The sequence below is a fragment of the Episyrphus balteatus genome, chromosome 3, assembly GCF_945859705.1.
Source record: "Episyrphus balteatus chromosome 3, idEpiBalt1.1, whole genome shotgun sequence".
Classification (NCBI taxonomy): Eukaryota; Metazoa; Arthropoda; class Insecta; order Diptera; family Syrphidae; genus Episyrphus; species Episyrphus balteatus.
In genome coordinates, this window is record NC_079136.1 from 2729702 (window position 1) to 2753316 (window position 23615).

General features: G+C 31.5%; 1 protein-coding gene across 1 annotated transcript; it reads right to left on the reverse strand.

Moving 5' to 3' along the window:
• Positions 1-9508: 9508 nt before the first annotated feature.
• LOC129913559 (uncharacterized) lies at positions 9509-22484 on the reverse strand. The gene is made up of 2 exons (XM_055992297.1): positions 21419-22484; positions 9509-10030 (listed from the first exon to the last, which is right to left on the reverse strand). The coding sequence occupies exons 1-2, from the start codon at positions 22071-22073 to the stop codon at positions 9738-9740; spliced, it is 948 nt and encodes a 315-aa protein (XP_055848272.1). The 5' UTR covers positions 22074-22484; the 3' UTR covers positions 9509-9737.
• Positions 22485-23615: the final 1131 nt, after the last annotated feature.

The window sequence follows — 23615 nt, forward strand, 5'->3', positions numbered from 1 at the left end:
GCTAGCACAAAAAGTACTGAAATGTAAAAGTGTACAAAGTTCTAAAGCTTGGCTTTAAATTTGTATAAATAAAATTTTGCTTGTTTACTTGGCAATTTTTCAAATAACTTTAAAAATCGGTAATTTAAAGTTAAATTGCCAAGGGAACAACCAAAATTTTATTTATACAAATTTAAAGCCAAGCCTTAGAACTTTGTACACTTTTACATTTCAGTACTTTTTGTGCTAGCATAATTTCAACATAGGAGAACTTGGCTTTTTTTTTAACAGTAATGTTTTTGTTGTGATACATTTTTCATGGCGCCCCTTTTCTTATCCGGCCTTGAAGTGTGTCCCTTAAAGTTTGCCAAACTTACGGCCCTGACTACAAGTAGGTTCCATTAAATGTTAGCTAAACTCTTAGATTTCTGCATGGTGAAGGCGCTTATAAGAAAAAAAAAATATATGTAAGTACACAGGTATTGTCTTTTACTGCGAAATGAGCCCGAGTCTTAATAACTTTAAATACTCCAAGCACAACGATATGCATGGCGAAGCTATAAGTTTTTTTTTGAATTTATTTAATTTGCAAAAGACAACAACTACCGAGTTGACTGCCTCTACTAGACGCCCATGCTTTGGCTTTAGCTAAGCCTCTTCTGAGCCCCCAAAGAGTCGTCGTCGTTGTCAAGACACAACGGCAACGAGAGGTAAAAAAACCGAAAAAAATCTGCTTCGAAAAACCCACTTTAATTGCTTGCAAGTTGCAACAAATCCGGAAAGTTTTCGGATAAGCGAATCTTTTTGACTTTATCAAGCATCTCTCTCTCTCTCTCTCTGGGCTAGCATCAGACGTAAACAGAGCAGAAAACAGGATGATGGTGATGGCGAGATGGAGATCATGACGACCACGACACACCGTGATGGAGATGGAGTAGATGAAGTCGCAGATGGAGAGCGGCATAGATGGAGATGTGGATTGAAAAGTACAGTCTACAGTTTTGTATCTTTATCGGGTTGGCGGGGTCTCTGTGTTTTTTTCATGCTGCAACACGAAACACACGCGCGCGCAGGCGCACATCAGGCTCCTCCACATAGTATTTCGTATCGTATTCTCTTGCAACTCCAAGCCAAAGATACATAACCTGTTTTGGAGTTGCAGAGTTGAGGTTGGAGTGGACGCGACGAGAGTATAGGTAAACTGTGTGTAAGCCATCGACAGCCAGCGCACCACCCGAGACCGAGGAACAAGTTTGGACTTTTTCGTTGCAGTTCGTATCCATGCACTAGGGCAATCGATGTCGCACTGTGCTTTGTAAATATAACGAGGTCTTGAAATGAAGTCTTTGGAGCAGGAGCAGCAGCAGCATCGTCAATAACAACAACAACAGTTCCTTGCCCCACTCCAAAGCAGCCCACTCTGGCAAAGGCTTATGTTGGTAGGAAGTTCCTGTACCCAAGTCGAGAGCGTGCTATCTATAGAGTTTGTGCATGGGAGATGGTTGTATGGGTGTTTTTGTTTTTTTTTTTTTTGGTTGGTTTGTATCTGAAAAACGAATCAATCTGGGGGTTTGTGGCTTTGCTGGAGGCTTGGATGTGGGCAATGTCCTATCAAACCGCAAGTTCTATTTTTATTGTTGGTCTTTTTTATCCGTCAAGGGCTCGCAGGCTCGAGCTCCAATTGCCACCTCCTTGGGGGCCCAGGATATGGATACCTATTACCTCGCTCTGCTGTACATCCGACTCGGACTCGTCGAACTATGGACTGCAATTTATTTAATAACATATTTTTGGCCTATGCTCTTATTTTTTTTTTCTTACTGATTTTTGTCTTTTTGTCTTTTTTTATCAGAGTTTTATATGTGTTTAAGTTTTATTGTGGGTATAATCTAGGAGATGCCTTGAAGGCAAATAAGTCGTTTTGAAGCCGGTTTAAGGAGTCAGTTGATGGGTTATCGTCATGTAGCATCAGTTGTTGTTGATTTTTTTGTTGTTGTTGTTGTTGTTTTTATTTCACCACACAATTTGCTGTTTGCTTGTCAGTTGAAGTTTGGTTATATTGCTGATGCAATAGTTGACTGTGGTTAAGGCTGTGTGTGCATGTTGGCTACTGAAGTCATATTTATGGTGTTACTACGATTGACTTTGCACATCGGGCGTATGGCGGGTTGTGGGTGTTTTACTTACAGTTTGAGCCCACTTTTACTTCCCTTATAAATCTGTTGAATCGGTATAATACTTTTGAGTTTTTGAAAGAGAAAAGAAAACTTTAGTGCAAAAGTATTCGCTATTCTTGTACAGTGATTTCAGGCAAATGCACTCAATATTTTAGGTAGAGATTGTTTTTTCTAAAGGAGATATTAAAAAAGATGATAAGGCTCGAAAAACAGATGGACACGTAAACCAACGGACGGCATGACGACACCCACTTCTTTGAACTCCTTAATGTTGATTTTGATCGGATCCCTGCGACGTATACGTAACCTCTGTAACTGATAAAGTTATTCTAAAAATTCGTCAAAAAACTGATTTGGATAATTTTTGCCTTGGATTGATCAAAAAATTGATTTACTTTTTGATCTTAGATTTTAACATTATAATTCTTATCTCAAGATAAGATTTAAAGTGTTGTAATTCCCTAAAAAAAGTTATAATATTTTTTTTTGCTAGATACAACAAACTCTGTTTTAGTTTTTAAGACAGCCAATGGAATTATTTCAATAAAAAAATTTTATATAAATATTTATCTTTTTTTTACAATACAGCCAAGGTACGAAGTTAACCTAACTTGAAACAGTACTTATAAAAATATTTATTTTTTAAAAACAAAAATTGTGATTTTGCACTTGACAAAAATTTGAAAAGTTGTACGAGTATTTGAAAATCTTTCATAATTTACAAGATTTTCAAATAAAACTTTTCAAATTTGCTCCTCTAGGTACATGAAAACAATTTTTTGTTAAATTTTGGTAAAAACGTTGAATTATGGATAAAAAGCAAGAATAAAGATTTTTTATAAAAAAAAATGTAAGTGAAAGGGTGTTTTTTTTTCTAAAAGACAGTAAAATCTGCAATTAGTCCCAAAAAGCCAATGATTGTTGGAAAACGTCTAAGAACTTAAGTATAAAAGTTCGATTTGTCATCGAAACCAAAAATAAAATGAATCATTGGCTTTTTGGGACCAATTACACATTTTACTGTCTCTTCGAAAAAAAACACAGTTTCACCTCACCAACATTTTTTTATAAAAACTCTTGCTTTTTATCCCTTATTCAACGTTTTTACCAAGTTTCATTGGTGTGACCTATCGTTTCTATTTTCACTCAAAAAACACAATGATATTCTTATAGGCACATTAGATTAGTGTTTCTTATCTCAAAGTATCATAATTGCCATGGGTACCGCTATTATTATTCACTTTTTCCAATCTGCCCATATTTTTTCTATTCCTAAAAAACACCCTTTCCCCTTTTTACTTGCTCTATAGGGCAAGTATTGGTTTCGTGTCGAAAAAAAAATTTGAGGTTTTAATCAAAACCAACATTACGATGATGGAGAATTCCAAAAAAGTGGGTCTCGCAATTCCGTCCGTGCGTCTGTGCTACTGTGCGGTTGTGCGTCCATCTGTACACATTTCCACAGCCTAAACGGGTGGACGGATTTTCTTCAAATTTGGTACAGATGATTTTTATGGAATTCTGAAAGTTGGTTTTTTTTGTTTTTTTTTATATCTCGCTTAGAAAGTGTACCTCCCATACAATTTTTTCAATTCAAACCAAATAACTCGAAAACGGCTCTAACGATTTTGATTAAACTTTGCAGACGTTATATTCGAAGCAATCTCAACAAAAATGCATTTTTATTTTTTTCAAAAAAAGTCAAATAAAAAAATTTTTTTTTTCATCTAACAAAATTTTGTCCTAAATTTCGACTCTTCCCCAATATCAACAAAATTTCTTTAATTTTATATAGAGGCAGCTCTCAAAATCTACAAGTAAACTAACATAAAAGTGTTTTAAAATGCGAGAGCAAGTACGTACGACCCCAGTCGTGCATTTTATTTACCACTGATTTTATTGGACATATCGAGGATTTTCCTTATTTCCAAAAAAAAAACACCCTCTTTCCCCTAAAACATTTTTAAAGACTATAAGATTCCTAGTTTCTGTTATAAAAGAAACATTTATAACAATTTTCATTGGTTTGTGGTACCTAGTTACAAATTCCGAATTTCATCATTTCTTAAAAAAAACACCCTTTCACTCAAGATAATTTTGTAGACTCTGTTTATTCTTAGATTTTATAACAAATACAACTTTTTCGCCAAGTTTACAAAATTAAACAAATGTATGTCAGCTGTTATGATACCTTTCTCATACATAATTAAACCCATACAAAAAAAACACCCTTTCACCAAAAAAAACATTTTTTCTTATAGACTTTTTTGATCCTTGGTTCTTATCCCAAAAGCAAACTTTTTGCCAAGTTTCATGAGTGTAACAATTTTTTTTATTTGTTGATTTTATGTACTATTTCCAGTAGGTACTATAGATACATTATAAATGTTTGTTTATTTTTGTTTAAAAAAAAAAAAAAAAAACAGTTTACAAAAATAAGTAAATGATCTTTCAAGACATTAATTTCCATAAAAATGTTTGTAGGGTTATATTCCCGTGCGAACTTGTTTTTGATATCCTAACATACTAAATTGAAGTATAATTGTTACAGATGCAACAATCACTGATATAAACCACACGCTTAATTCATTATTCAATTGAAATAATCCATAAACATCGAGTTTCAAGTCCTCAATTTTAAGCTGGTTCAGAAATTGATCAACCTTTAAAAAGAAAATAATTATTAAAAAATTAAGACAGTTTAAAACTGTTATAATGACCACCTAAGAAAGTACTTACACTTCTTTCCAAACGACTTTCCAATGTTATCCAATTAAGTAGTTTTGGAATTTTTGAATATTTAATGGAGTTGTCAATCACCATAATTACAGTAAGGAATTGCAACATTTGCATAAAACACATTCCCAATATATTCCACAATATCTCCCCAGACAAAAAATATACCAGAAAAGTATAATGAATATTGCAAGTAATAGACAAGAGGTTAAGACAGAAGACACTTAATATGTTAAACTGGAATAAGCTATGAAATTCTTGTGCGATTTTGAATATTTTCGAGTATATTTTCGAACATTCATCAACTTCTTCAGAAAACTCACAAATCAAATATTTCACATGAATTTTCGTGAGTTGAAGATTCTCTAAAGAATCTATTCGTTTCACAACCGATTGCATATGTTTCCCGATGTTTCGATACATTTCCGAAATCATTAGATATCCCAAAATTGCAGTATCCATCAGAACAACTGTTCCATACCAAACAATATAACCCAAAACGAATTGCACTATTGAAAACCTCTGACTAGAAGTCAAGGCGTTGGATAAGTTCTTGAAATCCAATACCAATGCAGATGAATTAGAAATTAAGATTTCCACTGATACCCAGTAGAAATTATTTCCAAAATATTTTGGATTATTAGACAATTGGGCTATTCGAAGAAATGTTTCAATAGTTTGATTGGTAACAATTAGGAAACGTTTATGTTGAAGAACTTGATTGACCGACGATAAAGCTGTAAAAACTATAGCCAACGAAAAGTGTAAAATCAATCCTCTCTCGATGTAAACGTTATCGGTCACATTTAAAACTTTAAAAACACGTGGTATTAGAAAAAAGTAGACAATAAGGCACGTATTTCGAAATACAATTGAATATAAAAGTAAAGTTTTTGAAAACTTTAATTTATTTCTGGTTGTTATTGTGAAAAATACTAGTCCGAGAATTTTAGCGTAGCCATAGAATAACTTAAGGATAAATGTTGGATAAAAATTTGGTTGACTTTCTTTCACTGACATTTTTAATTAACTAATGGGAATTTAAGAATTACACTGGATTAAGTTGGAAATAGAAGACAACAAATAAGGTCACGGTGTATTAATCATTAGTTTTGTGAAAAAAGTAATTTTCATTAAACTAAATGTTCTTCAATGTCTTGATGATAATAAAAATATTATTTTATCAATTTTCTTCCGAGTTCACTGTCTGATATTTGAAGGGAAGATAAGAGACATTCACAATAATTAAATTCAATTCTGCAGTATTAATTAATTAATCATTATGTCGTATAAGAGTTAGTACTAGCCCCGTTCCTTTTGAGGTGGTAGCTTCCCTCCAAGTAACAATTTGACTTTCAAAAGGTTTAAATTTTTCGATTCAAAAAGCTATAGTTTGTATAGGTTTATTTAATTAATTAATTAAGTATTCAATGTTTTAATCTTTTAAGTATGCAATATTTTCTTCTTGTAAGTATGCAATGTTTTTTTCTTAAAAGTTTTCAATTTTTCTAGTGCATTAAAAAAAACATTGCATTTCAATGTTTCGTTGTTCTGTAAAAAGGCCTCCATCAGGTTGTTTAACGATGTTCGTCACAAGCTATTAGCTTGTGGATTGGCTGTGGAGGAAGGTCTTGAAGGAATTCGGTAATGTGCACCAAAATGATTTGCATAAGACCTGTCCTTTTTCTTACACAAGTCGAAAAATATTTTGCATTGAACCTTATGCAAGTTAAATTGTTACTTGGGATAAGTAGAAGATGTAGTACATTTACTACTACAACCACTCATGCTCTTCTGGAAAATACGATAGGTCAAAAATTAGTGAGCAAATGAAACCGTCTAATAAATGATAAAATTTCTCAAAAATAGAAAATTTCACCTCGACGGACAAGATTTTAATGAAAAAGTTACACATACGCCACAGTGATCTTCTTATTGTAATTAAGGACCTTACATCAAAAAGGGAGTAAATCCAAATTTAACTTTTTGTGGGAAATAAAATAAAATCTCATTCATTATTTAACAAATAACAAGAAATGCACTAATTTTCTTAATGAAAATTTTGAGTTTCAAAATTAAATTTTGTAATACTGTTTTTTTTTTTTTTTGCAATTTGTTTCCTATTTTAATCTTAACCTCACATACCTATTTTTGACCAACTAACATTATCTAGCTCTTTTTCGGCTGTTATGATTTCCATTATAACACTACTTTTTTTTCGTTTTCAAATTTTCTCTGTTTCGAATTTCGTATTCAAACACATTGTGCGGATTCATTGATGTTCTGAAAAACGAACGGACTAACAATACGCCAAATTGTTGACAGTTTTAATCCGGGAAGCATTTTGCTACCGGAAAACAGTTTTTATTATTATTTATTATTACAGAAAGTTTGTACACCGTGTTACATTGGGGTGGCGCCAAAAAATACATATTTTCTTCTATTTTTAATATTTAAAAAAAATCGCGTGTTTCACAATTGAAACAAATTATCGATGGAAAAAAAATATTTTTAATTAGGGTGTTCAAAAAAGGTTTTTTTTTTGCGTTTGAAAAAAAGTGTTTTAGTGCACAGAAAGCTTGTTAAGTGCGTTATTTGCTATTGCTATAGTAATATTAAATTCATATCAAATTAATTAAATCGATTTTGGTTGCATTCCAAATGGTAGGCAAATGTAAATTATAGCATTTTTCTCAGCCCCCTTATGCGAAAATACGCAATTTTACATTATATTTCATAAACCATGTTTTGCAAACTTCCTCTTTAGTGGAAATCATTTTTTTTTTTTAATTAATTTAAAAAAAATTTGAACCACCCTAATTGCAAATTTTTTTCTTCGATAATTTGTTCAAAAAACATAATATCAACATTATTATTTTTTTTTTGAATTTCACAAGCAACTGTGGAAGATAACATTTTTTAGAGCCACCCTAATACGAAAAAGTTAATTTTAAACTCATCTCAAAAATAACGATTTATAAATTTCCGTGTCAATAACATCCAAATTTTTCGAAAAATGAAAAAGTTAACATTTTTTTTGCACGACCCTAATTAATATGTAATGGATAAACTCGAATTTCACCCAAAAAAAAACTACGCGGAACAGCAAAATTTTGAAAAAGGGAATCAGAACAGCCGTGATACTAACAAAGTGAAATTCAATTTTCAGGATGGTACCTACCTTTTTTTATATAAAATTCACAGAAGGGCTCAATATTTTTCCATTTAAATTTGAGTTTCTATTTTCTTTTCAATTTCCATAAGTCTTTATCACAAATTCCATGCGTTTCGGAAATTTGCTACGAATCCAGAAGAAAAAAATCACAGAATTCGTTCGTAATGAAAAATTTCGAACAAATTAACATTTCAAACTTTTTTGTGATTGTTTTTTCTGGATTCGTTGCGAATTTCCTATACGAAAAAAATTCGTGATAAGGCCAAATAATATTGCATTAATTTTCCAATGCAGTAAGTATAAATTTCATTCCACAAAACAATTTACAAAATAAAAAGGGATATCATTTCAATTCAAACATGGAAAAGTCCAAAACATTTTGAATTTTCCTAACTGCAAAACCTCATTCCTAAAAATCCATGAATCCATAAGATCGCTTTAAATAAATTGAAAGACTTTGTTTTAAATTTTTTGAGAAATAAATAGAAATTTATTTCACTAGTTTTTATTTATATTTTTTTTTTGTAATTTTTTTGTTGTTTTTTTTTTTCTGTTTTTCATTTGTTTGATTTTCTTTTTTTTTTCTTTCTTTTCGTTCATTATTTTATTTTTTAATTAATACACAACGTCATTATTTAGATTTGTTCGTTAAATAGTTAAAAAAAAAAAACTTAAATAATTTGTTGTAAGAATATTTATATAAGTATTATGTAATTTTGTTTAAATATTGAACCGGAGTAGGAGAAGGATAAAAAAAACAATGATTTATTAATTTATTTAGTAGTAGTTATTAAAAAAAAATTGTGTGTATGATAAATTTTGAATTTTGTTACAAAAAAATTAAAAAAACTGATTTTAAAAGTGTGTTAGTTTAAGTTTTAAAAAAAGTATATATTTTATTATATTGCTGTAGGATATTAGTTGTTTTTTCTCTTTTATTTTATTAATTAGAAAAAAATATACATAGAAATTTTATATATTTATATAAAGAATAAATTTATATTAAAATAAATTGCAACGCGTACATAATAATTATATTCACATTTTTTGTTTTTTTTTTATATAATCAGTTACTTTTCTCAAATTTTTGTTTTAAAATTTTTTAAATACACATAAATTTATGTAATATGTGTGTGTAGGTAATAATACATTTACTTTATATAATTTACATCTAAAATAGGCCCTCTTTTTTTTGAAAAATGTCGTTGAGTTGTATTTTTTTTGTTTGCTTTGTTTTATGAGGGCAAAATGAAATTTAAAATTTTACATAAATACAATCCGAATTTGTTTATATTAATTTTTTTTATAAATTTAGCTTTTTTCTTTTTGTTTGTTTTTTTTTTTATATATATAAAATCGAACTAATTTCTTTTTTTTTTAACCTTTTATTTATTAAAAAAAAAAAACAAAAATAAAAATATTTTTTTATACTGTACAATTATTTATACAAAAATCCAATTAAAAATAAAATATTACTACGCTAATGTAAAAATGTTTTGTTTTTTTTTTTTTTAAATATTATAACCAATCATGAGATCATTTCAAATTTTTTTTATAAGAAAAAATATATAAAAATAATAAAAAATAAAAACTAAAAATTAAACAAAAAAAAAAAAATAATAATAAAATTAATCAGCAAGGGAACTGGGATGTTTGATGAGAGCTTCTGCTTAGGCAAGCTGCTCCGCGCTAACTACATCGGTCGTCACTCGTGTGGTGTAATGTTCTTGAGATGGTGATTCCTCTGTGCAGGGAAGAATTGATGATAATGATGATGGTGAAGAGCATAATGACGATGATAATGATTCAGAGGCGGTTTTTGTATTCGCTGAGGATTCAACTTCAACAGATTGGTCGTCTAAAAGATGCGACAGCACTTGAGTAGCTTCGACTTCAATGGATGGAATTTCAGAAGCTGTCCGATTGTTATTGCACACTACTGTCTTACGTTGGGCATAGTAATCTGTAATGAAAAAAAAAATAAGACTTGGTTAGTTATTGATTTACAACTGCGTACAAAGAGGGAGAGAAAGAGAACAGGAGATAAGAAATTTAAATTACGATGCAAAATCACAAAACTCAGAACTCAGGGGGTAAGAGGGGAAAAAGGGGGGATTTTTACAGAAAAAAATAAAAATAGGCAACAACTGATAAGTTCACAAAAATATAGAGCTTATCAGTAATGAAATTTGTTATTTCGTTCAAATCGAGCCATAATGTCTGGCAGGCAAATGGAAATTTTATAAAAAGCAAAAAACGCAACAGACTTGAAGATTTTTGGCGCGAAATTTTCAATAATAAAGCTGCGACATCTTTTTGTATGGTGTTTGGTTGGTCAACACCAGGAGGAGGTAGGTGGTGCTCGCGACAACAACCAAGAACACTAAAGAAGAAGACAACGATGACGACGATGGACGATAAAATACGAAACAAACCAAATAAGAAAAAAAAAACCAAAACAAACCTCATAAACATAAATATAAACGCGCAAACAGCGAATATAAGGACGCGGCGAAGCACGTTTGTCTTTTTTGCGTTGCGTAGAAGAACGCGGTGTGTTTGCCTTACTGATTCGCTTTGGGAAATGGAAGGGGGGAAATACTTGATTTCGATTTCGTTTCAAACCAAAACGACGAAGAAGACGACAACGATTGATGACGACACACTAAAGATTCGACAAGATCACACAAATATACCAATAATTTGGCGGGAATTTTGAATTTCTTATACATTTTGTTTGTTTGTTTGCTGTTGTGTATAGCGGTTGTATAGAGTAAAGTAAGAAAGAGAAATCTTTATTTAAAACGTTTGAAAAGATAGTAAATACGTAAAAAACGAGTTGTTGTTGATGAATTTAAATAAAAATAAAAATTGCGCCTACATTTAGGTCGGGACAGAACGAGAGAGAGAAAAAAAATCATAAACCAAGAGAGAGAGAGAGAGAATATTAAGACTTGGTTGATGTTATTTTTTTCGTGATTGACAACGGCCTTGAAACAGAAAAAAAAAAAAAAAACAACAATCAATGTTATTATGTGTGGCTGTACCTACTATTTTACTGCTTTTTGGTGCTGCTTGTAAACTGTTATTCTGGCCCATTTGCTTTCAAAAATCAATCACACGCATTATTTAACCAAACAAAAAAAAGTTGTATGGTGGAACGAGAAGAGGTCGTTTAAAAAAACCAACACATTAAAAGTTGTGAGGAGGAGGCTTCAATTGAGCGTGATATTTTTATTGTTATTCCTCTCATTATCGACACAAAATTGTATTTTTTTATTTATCAATTTAAAACAATTTACTGGTAAAGTACAGCGGAGAGCATCAGCTCAAGTTTATGTTTTCTTTTGTTTTGAATTTTCTGGGGTTTTGGACATGTGATATCTCTGGGTTCCTATTTGGTTACACACATACTCTTGCTTGTGCAACTGCCATCGTTTGGATCGATCGATCGATGATGATCGTCGACGAACGTCAGACTGTTGTCTTCTTAAGTTACATTATGCACTGATGTGTTACTTGTGACATTAGCTCATCAAAACCAGATGATAGACATCAAACTATCACAGGAAGATGAGGGTGGTGGTGGTTTTGAAAAAAATACAATATTAAAAGCATCCTAAGAGATGACAGATGTCTCGAATTGAATACGCATATATAGCTTCCCCCTTCACTTGTTTTATAATATTCATGCTTGAATGCATATAAAACAAGGAGAGATCTAGTTGCAAAGTACAATATCAAATTTTAAGTAGTGGATTTAGTTTACCTTAAAAAACTAAGTTTTAGGTAGAGACTTCAACTATATATGTACTAACAGCAGTTGGATGTAATGTGATGATGACAGATGGGAGGCTGATATACAGAGAGTAAAGACATACTGAGACTTGAGGCTTTTTTATTGAAGAGGAAGAACATAATGCGTGAATATTAAAAACAAAAAAGGAGGGTGAGAAATGATTAATAGAGTCGAGTCTATTTCAAGCCTAGGAGGTTCCCAGACTAGACTATTGATTTCAAGTCTAGACTAGGTTTGAAATGGAATACATTATCTATTTGCTTTTATTAGATTGGAAGTCATAAAAATGTTTAAGTTTGGAAATGCTGTAGCATTTGGTATAGTTTTTTCAATCCAACATGTACCGAAAACTGTATTCTTGTAGTCCAATATTGATTTTTTAAATATTTATTTTATGAAGGCCATCTACATTTTTGAAAACATGCTTATGAGCAGTATGCTAAACAACAGTATGAAACTGTTTTTGTTATACCTACGAAGACTGTAACGGCACCATCTAGGCCCAGATTGATATTCCAAACTTACTTAGTCTAGACTAAAACTATTTGAATGATGAATATTTTTAGGATTTTCTTAGCCCACTTAATGATAAGAGAGATTCATCATTTTGAAATGATTGAAAAAATTAAGCAGCCGCTAATGCACCAGCTAATATCTAAAGCTCTCATAGGGTCCGATTTTGCAATAACGTCAGTTAATTGCTGAGAAACATGCTACTTTTGATTCCTAACGATCAACGCTTAAGAATTTCCACCTAGATCCGTTTCCATATTCAAAACCTATTCAACTTCCAGAGTTTTGATATTACAAAGCCACATTTCACTCCCAAAGCTAGTAGTGCGATTAGCTATGACGCCAGAGGTCCTAGTTCGTATAACAGTCTTCATCATCTAAAAAAAATATTTTTTTCTGGCATACTGCTTCTTGCTAGGAATTGATAAGATCTCTAAGAGTATTATTGTCATGAAAAAAAAAGGTATCTCTTCGGAATTGGCCGTGAATTGGAGAAAAAAAGTCTTAACGAACCCACAATCTGTAGTAATTTAAATTTGTGTAAAATAGACAACAAAGATAAAAAAACAATAAAGGTCCAAAGTGACTTCCTTGTGGTACGCTACTATAATTTAGATATTTTTGGATCAAGAGATCAAGACCTCAATACTTGATATATTTAAATGTTGAGAGAAAAATGGTCAGATAGGAAGGACCATAGTTCTAAGTAATTGTTCGTTTTTCAACTTTTTGGTCATCATTGCTAATGGAATGACAAACCTCTTAGCTGATAATTTGATTTATTATGGCCTTTTGTAGCTTTATTTTTATTTATCAGAATCGGGTACATTTTTCTATTTATATTCTTTAAAACGCATATTTAAAAGCCATAGAAGATAAGCTGAGTCAATACTCTCTAAAAAATCTGGTTTTAAATATATAAAACGATTAAAAAAATAGATAGCCCCACGATATCTTATTCATTCGAATAATATTCCAAAAAAAAACCCACAATGAAAAAAAAAAAATAGCAAAATTGCATTAAAAAATGTCAATCAATAAAGTCATCTATCTTCCATCAGCCACTCCCTACTTAAATCCCAATCCAAGATATTTATTTTTATTTATTTACAAAAAAAAGTTTCTATAAATAAAAAACAAAAAAATACAAAACAAAAATGAGGCAAAGATGACTCAAAAACAAAAAAATAAATAATGCACAACGAATGCGATTTCTTATCATCATCGTCTATTTAAATAAACAAAAAATAAAAACCTATATCATCATGGATCGTCATCTATCCAAGAGTACCTAACTCCTGAGTAATTTTATACACAAAATATTAGCTTTGTAGAGTTTGATCGGAGAGAAGAAATATGAAATAAAAACCAAAATTGTTCAATGGATCGCAAAATAATTCTTTTTGACGTTTCCATCGCCCTGCAAAAATTAATATCAAAAAACAAAAAAAAAAATAAAGGCAAAAATGAGAATGAGAATCAAAAAGCAAAAAAAAACGCCATATTGGGGGTTAAAATTTGACTGATTGGACTTCACGTGCTCAATCAACCTATATCACAATTCACACAACCTTCTCGACGACCGACTCTCAAGTCTCAACTCAATTCGACTCCTTTTTTTATGAAAAAGAAACCACTATTTTAAACAGATGGTAGGTAGGTCGGTTTGCCGTTTTCTGTGTTGGTTTGGATGTCGTGAATGGAATCTGAGAGTGGGTTGTGACTCGGTGATCTAGAAAAAAAAAATCCGAAAAAAAAAACATACAAGGAAACTATACATCGAGCCATAGTAGAAGCCCCAGAGAGGAGCAAAACCAACAACAGCACACACAAAAGAATGCATTTTATACTCGATATTGTATATAGATAGAGTATCTACACTACCTACATCGAATTGAATCGATCCGAACCGATCCATATGGAACGTATAACAGTTGCTGTCATTATGGTGCACGGGGGCCTCGCAAAAGAAAAGGTAAACAAAAAATCAAAAAAAAAAAAAAAATGTGTTTTATTTGTTGTTTTTTTATTCTTTATTATTTTGTATAAATGCATTCCAACTGTGCTTGTCAGTTTTACAGTTAGACAAGCCAGAGGCAACTACTTTGAGCAAAAAAGAAAAATATCTTTTTTTTGTATTCTCTGTCACTATGTTTTATAGGTTAGCTTCAAAGTCTCACAGTATACTTTTCACAGCGACAAAAGACAACGTCCCGCTAGATAGCTACTTCTTGGATCGCTATTTTTGAATTGAAATTTATATCGTAGGAGGTTACCCACTGATTAGGTCTTAAACCTAAATACATTGCATTGCATCGTTACAAGTTTAGGAGTTGGGATTGGATATGTAATTCCAAAAAGGATCGTTTGGATCGTTTTAAAATCTATGTCACCAAATCTATTGTATGTTAATCGATGTGAATGACTTTTAACATGGCTTAACGAACCTACAATTTGAACCTCTGTGAATCGGTAGATTTTCATTTGTGAAAAGCATGCAAGAAAATAGTTAAGGTCCCATGTGACTTCCTTGTGGTATTCTACTGTAATTTAGGTATTTTTTTTTTTTGGTAAAGTCATGACCTCAATATCAAATTGAGGTGAAGTGATGTCATTTAAATACTGAGAGAGATTGTCAGATAAGAAGGAGATCGGTTTGTAATAACTGATAAAGAGTTTTTGGAAGGATATGGAATCTAAACAAGTTGGTGCAAAATGTTTTCAAGATAGGTTTTTAGTGGCGACAAGAAAGACGCGTAGGAAATACAAAATGCCTAAAATGAAAAACGAATTTTTCGAGTGGCTATAGACAACCAAATGCAGATTTGACATCAAATTTTGATACAGAAATGAAGGAATCGCAAAACGTTGCGTATTGAATTTTAAACGATTAAGTAAATTGCTACAGGCTTTTTAGGATGTAACTAATACATACGGAATTTTAACTTAGTAACTTACTAAATGGCTTTAGCAATTTACTAAATCGTTTAAAACTTTGCGCTAATGTTTTTAAAAATAACTTAACTAGTCTCAGTTAAATTGTAAAATACTCTACCAATGCTATTAGGGAGCCCCTTCATGAAATTTATTTTCCTCGTTTTTTTTTTTATCGGAAGCGGGAACAAAAGATCCGTATTTTTGAGAATAGATTCTGAAAATGTTTTTAATTTTAAAATAACTTTTTTTTAAAGGTCTCCAAGTATAACAAATAGAGTCCCAGCATAAGGCAAACAATCACCCTTCCAACTTTTCAGCATTCTTTAATTAAGAAAAAGTTAAGTGAAATACACCATAAATCCTAAAAATTAAATTACAAAATGTACAAGATACGAAAATCTTCCAAGATCCACCCACAAATCAAATTCGGAACCCCTGAATTTCTGTTCAAAAAAGACTAAGATCGAGATTGAATTTTGAGTGTCAACAGTCATTTAAGCATAATTTTGTTGTAATGAAAATTTTCAATTTGTTGTGTATACTTTTTCGGCGGGTGATGTGTGTAGATCCCCCTAAATCTCCAATCCACCCGCATAGAATGTTAAACAAATCACTGCCACTGCATAGTCTTGAACATACAATCAAACAGAAAAAAGAAGGAATGAAAAAAAAAAATCCCACTTGTTGTAATTTAATTCTTATTTATTTCATTATTACGTTTTTTTTGTTGTCTCCTTATTTTCTTCATTTCATTTAAAATTCAATTCGTTTCGTTTTGTCCGAGAGGTTTCTACTTTTCGTGACAGTTGGTACTGACTGTGAGTAGGTACTCGTAGTTGTATCTATAGAATTGAATTATAGAGCTTGAAAGGGCAACAGTAAAATTTTATATACTTTGGTATACGAGTACTATTCCCTCTTTTCCTCACTTTTGTCTATTTAGAAATTAAAATTTTGTATATTATGCCTACACAGGGGCGGCTCTAAAATTGAAGATTGAACTGCACAATTCTTTTCATGACAGTAGTGAATAAAAAAAATTCCAAAGACATAGAAGGTTTCAATTGAGGTCGTCTAGGAAAAAAAAAATGTTTTTATATTTTTTTTGCTATAAAATTTCTATCTAAGAACTAGTTAGCCTACCTACAAGGAGAATGAATTCAAAGGAAATAATTTTTGGCGCTAAAATAACATAACTTCCATCCAATAAATAGAGACTCAAATGTAAAAAAAAAATTTCAATCATCCTCCTCCACCTCAAGTAGCCATACATTCCTATATTTTATGTAAAAAAAAAAAAAAAAAAAAATTAAAAACAAGTTGACCTTCAGAAAGGAGAGCTGACTGTATAAGTGTGACTTTACGCTATATTTTTTTCCTACACACGGCGACTAAGCGAAGTGAAGGCGAATAATAACTTACGTAAAATTAAAAAAAAAAAAAAAAATGAACAAGCGAATAATAAATAATAATAAAAAAAAAACAACTAAAATTCTCTTGATCATGCTCATTTGTCAATTTTATTATATTTTCGCTTTTGTTTCTTTTTCTCTCAATCTCGCCACGATCGCTCGCTCGATTCGCTCGATCGATGACTGATCTCAATTTTTTTTTTTTTTTTTTGAATTCAAGAAATGTTTTTTTCTGAGATCCTACACAGGCATTCTGGAGGAATACAAAAACCCCAAAAATAAAAAAACATACACAAAATAGTTTTCAAGATCTAAAATTAGATTTGATCAAATTTCCCGCCAAAAATTTCAACAAAAAAAAAAAAACAAAATTTTGTAAAAACCCCCAAAACATAAAAAACAAAATTAAATTAAATACACTTTTGGGCGTGGCGGTTGAGGGAGGAGACGGAGTAGAGTGTAAGAGTAAGTAAAACAGAGAAAGAATACAAAAATACAAAACAAGTGCACATGTATTTGTGTGTTGTTTTTTTTTGGTGAGTGCTGATCGTGGCGAGGCGCAGCGCAACGAACGATCGGTGAATTTCTCTTTTCGCGTATTTATAATACAAATACTACAAAAAGCGCGTGTTTGTCAGTGAAGGCGAATGATAAAAAAAAAAAACAAAAATTGTACCCAAAGACAAACACACACATATCCAACAAAAAGAGAAAAACAAGATGTGTAGAGTGTAGGGCCCTAACATTAGAATTGTATTAGAAACAAGACGAGAGCTATAAGCTCTGACGTAAGTTGTTTTTGTCCAAAAAATTTTGTTCATTTTTTTTTTTTTATTTTTTAGTTTCAAACCCAAATATTATGCTGAATTTTGTATTTTTTTTATTTTTTTTTGTATTTCGATAGACTGGATTTTTTGGCGGGTAAAAATTGTATTTTGTTTAGTTTTCTCGATATTTCTGTTATTTTTGTTATTTTTTTTCTTTGGCCAATTATTCCTCTTCAACAACATGCGTTATGTAATTCCTTTCCTCCTAAATCGTATAGGTAGGTTGTTTTGGACTTGAAGCTTTTAAATCTTGAAAATGTCATCGTTTGTCGTTTTTTGCCAAATATTTTTTTTTTTATTTTATCATTTTGTACAAGTGTTTGTACATTTTTCAATGAAATTATCTTTAATCTGTATTTTTTTTTTATTTTTATTTGTTATAATATTTTTGGCGGGACATATTTTCCTATTAGAATATTAGACTAATTGGGATTTAAGGTAGCTAGGTTTATGGGACATAGTAGATTTTCGCGCCACATTCACTTTTATTTTTGTGGTGTTTTTCTTCTTTTTTTTTTTGTTTGATATCCTATTCGTCCTTGTTTCATCCCCTTTTTTCATGCATTTGACCGGCATCTAGATAGAAGATAGTTATGGTGGTGGATAGGTAGTTTATTTATTAGTTGCCGCCAAAAAATCTGGTGATAGGTAGAATGATGTATTTAATTCTCATTGCACCTTGAAACAGATGCGATGAATGCGCAAACCTGCCGCCTTTTTTTTGGTAGGTAGGTATTCTTTTTATAACCATCTTATCAGGTTTATATATGTTATTTTTGTTTTGTGGTTTATGTTAGACTTATTAAAGTGGAATAAGTTCATTAGACAATCAGGGGATGATATAGAAAGAATTTTTTTTTTAGAATTCGTAGAGTTTGAGTAGGTAGGTAACTGATCTAAATCTGGCGGGATTTGTTTTAAGAAATTTTATGATAATTGCAAATGAAGATTAAAATGATTTTTATGAAGTCGTTTTTTTTTTTTTTTTGTTAAATCATTTATAGGTTATGGAAAAAGTTTTCATGACAAACATAAAAAAAACCTTAGTCGGAAGTCCAAAAAATTTTAAAAATATAAAAGAAGAAGTCCAGACTGGATGTCATAAAAAATATCAGTTGTCGGTTATCAAACCCTCCATTCCTGAATAACAGACTCAACTGTCATATTTCTTGATCTCCCTGGGTCCTTAAAACTATGTACTACATAAATAGCAGTATATATTATTTACGAGTAAACTATTATGACTAGCTTAGTTATCATCACCCATCCTAACCAGACTTATACCTCATAGTCATAGGTAACATCTGGAACGTACCTATGATCAATAGTGAATCACCTTTAATGACAACATTAATCATAGTCTAGTTAGGTGTTTATGCGTAGGGTGGATTTTAATGCAGGAAAAACTTCGCTTAGTAAATACAGCTTGCACATAAAAAATATTCATCCGACGACACGCACCCTTAGGCAAATAGAAGAGGGTGCAGTATTGGTTTTATGGAACTGAATTGCATGCAAAAATATGAAGATCAAGATCGCAGTCTAGGCTAACAAGCTATGAATTTATGTATATTCATCATAAACAAAAAATACCAAGACTGGAAACTCGGCGGTCAACTGACGTTTGCCTACAAGCTGCGCGGTGTGGTGAATGTCGTGAACCTATCGTTGTGTTCGTGTCCGATGTGTGGTGAATGTCGTGAATCTATAAATGTGTGCGTGTTAACGTCATTTATCAACGTGGTGGCTTTCACATATATTCACAGACAGCACTGTCCACAAAAGGGTTTTGGGGGGAAAGACGTACGAGATTTTCCAGTCTTGGTATTTTTTGTTTATGATATTCATACTGCACGTATAATATGTATTGAGTAAGCAGGACGAAATTGGAACTTAGTTTCATAACTATCTCACAACTTACCTACAAGGATTTCACCTTTATTTAGTAGTGATTTTATTTTCTAGGCAATGGAAGTCTCAAAAGAACAAATGTGTACTACATACATAAGTACCTACTCAGGGAGACTACCAAATTCTTTCAAGAGGCAGTTTAAACTTTAATAAATATTTTGTACAAGACTGGGAACGTCATACTTTGAGGCGCTTTTCAATTTCCCGGAGATAGGTACTAGGTAATACAAAAAATAACACATTATGCCAAGAATCTCGTATAATTGAACTCAATGACACCCTTGTTCTTTTTAAGGATCGTAGTTTTGCGGTTAGTAACCTTTTCAGGTAGAATATATCCCTTTACCTTTCTTCCAATTCACAAGCACCTGATTCAATGAGAAAAAAAAATGAGAACAGGAAAAGAAGACAAGAAAAAAAAAAACAAGATCTGCAATGATAACAACCCAAGATTGAGAACCCTTACAACAAAAGGGAAATATCGATGATGGATAATTCGGTTGAAGATTTGTCATTTTCACAAAGGAAAGAAAGAAATGTTCAAATCAATAGATCCTCCTCAGTGTTCGAAAATGAACATTGCACATCAACATATTGAGCTCTTATAAGTTCAAATTTACAGAGTAGGTAGGTATGTAGTAACTTCTAATGTATAGAATAACTCAATTCTTATAAGGTGAATCCCAGGGACCAGTTAGACAACGTGACAAGTACTGAACAGACAAGTACAATCTGTGTGGTTCTATTGTTTTTCCCTGGTTAAGAATTGCATAATGAAAATGCAGAATAGGGACCTAATTGCGAACTTACCTTAAAAAGTCCTTTCAAGAAGGACCACTTTAACCGAATTACTTGAACTTGTTTCTTACGAAACTACATCAACGTTTTTAAAAATCAATAGATTCTAAGATGTAGAACGAATTGAACAAAAAAATTAGTCTTTTCTTGAAGGTAAAGTAGTGCCTATCAATTAATTAATATATTTACTAAATTTACTTATCTATAACCAAAACTTACGCACTTAAATGATCTAAATAAAAATTCCTTTTAAACCTTAAAGATAACAAAATCCCCAAAAGTTCAAAAATTCTATAGAAAACCTACTAAGTCATTATAGTGCACTCTGAAGTTCAAACAAAAGAAAAATGAATCAACTGACTCACAAAAAAAAAAAAAACAAGAACAAAAAACTGTGATAAGGGAACATTATTCATCCACGGAACCCGGGATCGAGTTTAAAAAAAAGCAATATCCACAAAGGAACCCCATCATGATGATGATATTAAAACTGTGCTATATAAGTGAAATACAAGATTTAATGATTCATTTGATACTCGTTCCCATAAAGAATGAAAAATAATAAAATAAAAAAAATAAAGGAACAGAAAAGTAGAACTTGTTCCAGAAATGGAGAAACTCCATAAATCTACGAGTCGACCATAAATAAAATAATATGAAAAAAACTAATAAAATCAATTCAAATGGAAAATCCTTTGGTTTTATTTTATGACTTTAAAATGCAAACAAAAGTCCTCAAACACCATCATGACTTAACTTAACTCATAAACCAAAAAAGTGTTATAAAAGGAGGTAGGCAAAGAAATATGTTCCCCAAAGTGTGACAAATCACATGGAGTGAAAACAAAAGAAAATCTCTAATATTTATGCCATCCATCACTGACTTCTGCTGCTGCTACTGCAACAAAGTAAAATCGTGAAAGCTGAGGGAAAGTTGGAAACGAGTTGAACGTACTCCAACAACTCCACTCCACAACAACTAAAAAAAACCAAACAAAATAACAAAAACTTTGTTCACAGAGTCAGAGTGAAAAAAGACTAGAGATAGTGGGATTGGAATAGAAAAACCTACAGCAACTTGAATCCAAATCAAATAAACTAAACAACAAAAAAGTGGAAAACAAAAAATAGAGGAAAAATAAAGTATAATTTACCTGTCATAGAGGATTGCAGTTGTCTAGCGTAGGGTTTCGGTCGTTCACCATGACCACCGCTGCTGCCGTTTCCATTTGCACACTTTGAACTATCCACAAATGTCGTCCGTGTTGCTGTTGCCGCCGCATTATTTTCCTCTAATTTCAAATTACTACGAGATTTAATGCGGTCACCTGCAGCAAGTTTCTCATTGCAGTTCTTTTTACGTTGCTGTTGTTGCTTTAATTTCATCTCATATTCGCGTAGCTCTTTTTCTATTAAACTCTCGCCGGCCCCCGATAATCTACATTCAGCAGTTAAATTTTTTTTCGTTGTTGCATTTGAAACTACAACAATTGTGGTAGTATTGGTGGGGATAGTGGGCCTAGGTTTAATCGTCAGTTTGGGTTGTGATTGTTTGGGAATTAATGGAAGCTCATCCAAATCATCAATCAACAAACTATATCGTTGTTGGAATTGTTGACAGCGTTGTTTTTCTTCCTGACGATACATTTGATTTATGGCGCCCCGTTCGGGACTACCAAACAAATTACGCGAAGCACGTTCCCTAGCTTGTTGTTGGGGATATTCTGGACTTGATGATATCAAAGTCCGAGAATTATGATAAAATGGGAGCATGCCCATTGGTTTAATTTGTATAAAACTGCTTGACATTGTTTTAGATTATTTTTTTTATTTTTTAACAAAATAAACTTTTGCACTTTTTTTCAATGTTTTCTATATCAAATAGAAAATTCTAATGTTTTCACTTAAAATTTTTCGGCTTTCAAATCAATTGACACCATCAAATTGTATATCTTTTGGATTTCTTGTTATTTTTTTCTTTCAGTTAAATAAAATTGCACATAAACGAGAATAAGGAAAAATAAAATCACCTCTTTTTTTCTTTAAAAATCTTAAACTCAGTGGGAATTGGAAAAACAAATCTTTCTTTTTTTTTTGTTGAAAATTAAATTCACGGAGCTGCACGCGTCCGACGATGGCGAGTTCTCAAACACGAATGATTTTTCGATGTACGTTTGCGACTTGTCGTTGTTGTTTCTCTCATTCCATTTGCCTTCTCCCCTCCTCTTCTTCTTCTACAAAATCAACTTTAGTTAAATTTTCATCATGTTCGTTTTCGTTGTACAGTGCAGAGCGCACAGCACACATAAAAATCGGCTCGACTGTACTTTTTCGATTTCGATCTTGCTGCCTCGCTTTCCCCTTTGTTTCCCCCTTCATTCTATCAACTCAACACTCTGGTGGACTGTCGACAATAATAATTTCCCCAGTTTTGTTGTGTGTTGTATATTTTTTCATGGAGAATTTTATTTATTTTCTTTTTATTGTAAAATTAAATTGATTCCTATATTTAATTTGTTTGATTCTTTTATTTTGTTCTATCTTTGAGAAGGAAAAACCAATAATTCAATAATGGCGGAATAATTTTTGTTTATTGTGAAAGAATAACAAAAAAAACGAAATAAGTAATAATTAATAAAAAAAAAATAAATCTTTATTCTTTTTTTTTTTTGTTTTCATTTAGTTTTTTTTTTGTGTTTCTCTCTGTTCACTTCTTTTGGTATACACATAAAAGTTTAGTCTTTTTTGATTTTGTCATAATTCTTCTTTTTATTCTTTTTCACACAATCAGTCGTATGAAGAGGAGAAATGGTTTTATGTTCGAAAAAAGCTATTTTGTGTAGTTTGCAGCGAGAATTCTGCAGAAATAGTTTTTTATTTTTGTGATGGTAGTGGTGGTGGGGTAAATTATAAGAAAAGTACAGCATGCACAAAGGAGAAATCAAAACAAAAGTTAAAAGAGTTCAAATTGAATACTGGGATGTCGTTTTAGGTTCTTTTTTTTTTATTTAGTACTATTGTGCTGGGCTAGGTAGGTAGCTCTAGTTAGTAAGTGTTTTGTGGATGATTCTCAGATATCTTATTAATTTATTCATACATTAAAGGCGTTTCCACAAGATAATGGTAAAATTAAGATTATTCGCAATAAAATATACTTGATTATCTATTTGCTGCTTCAATTTTTTTTTATTCCATCACACAATTCAATAAGTCGTGATTGCAATGGATTAGGTTGTGAGCTATTTTTGAAAATGTAAAGCATAGGTGAATGCAACAAAAATTGCACCTTTAGTGGCCTACAAGCTACGAGGCTACAAGAGCTTGCAAAACTCTCACGAACTACCAGAGTGA

What these genes read in the sequence shown, in the direction of transcription:
- LOC129913559 (XM_055992297.1), bottom strand. Translation starts at nt 22,073, where the DNA reads ATGTCAAGCAGTTTTATACAAATTAAACCAATGGGCATGCTCCCATTT. An exon ending in ACTGCAATCCTCTATGACAG is followed by an intron (nt 10,031 to 21,418) that starts GTAAATTATACT and finishes TTTTCATTACAG; the next exon opens with ATTACTATGCCCAACGTAAG.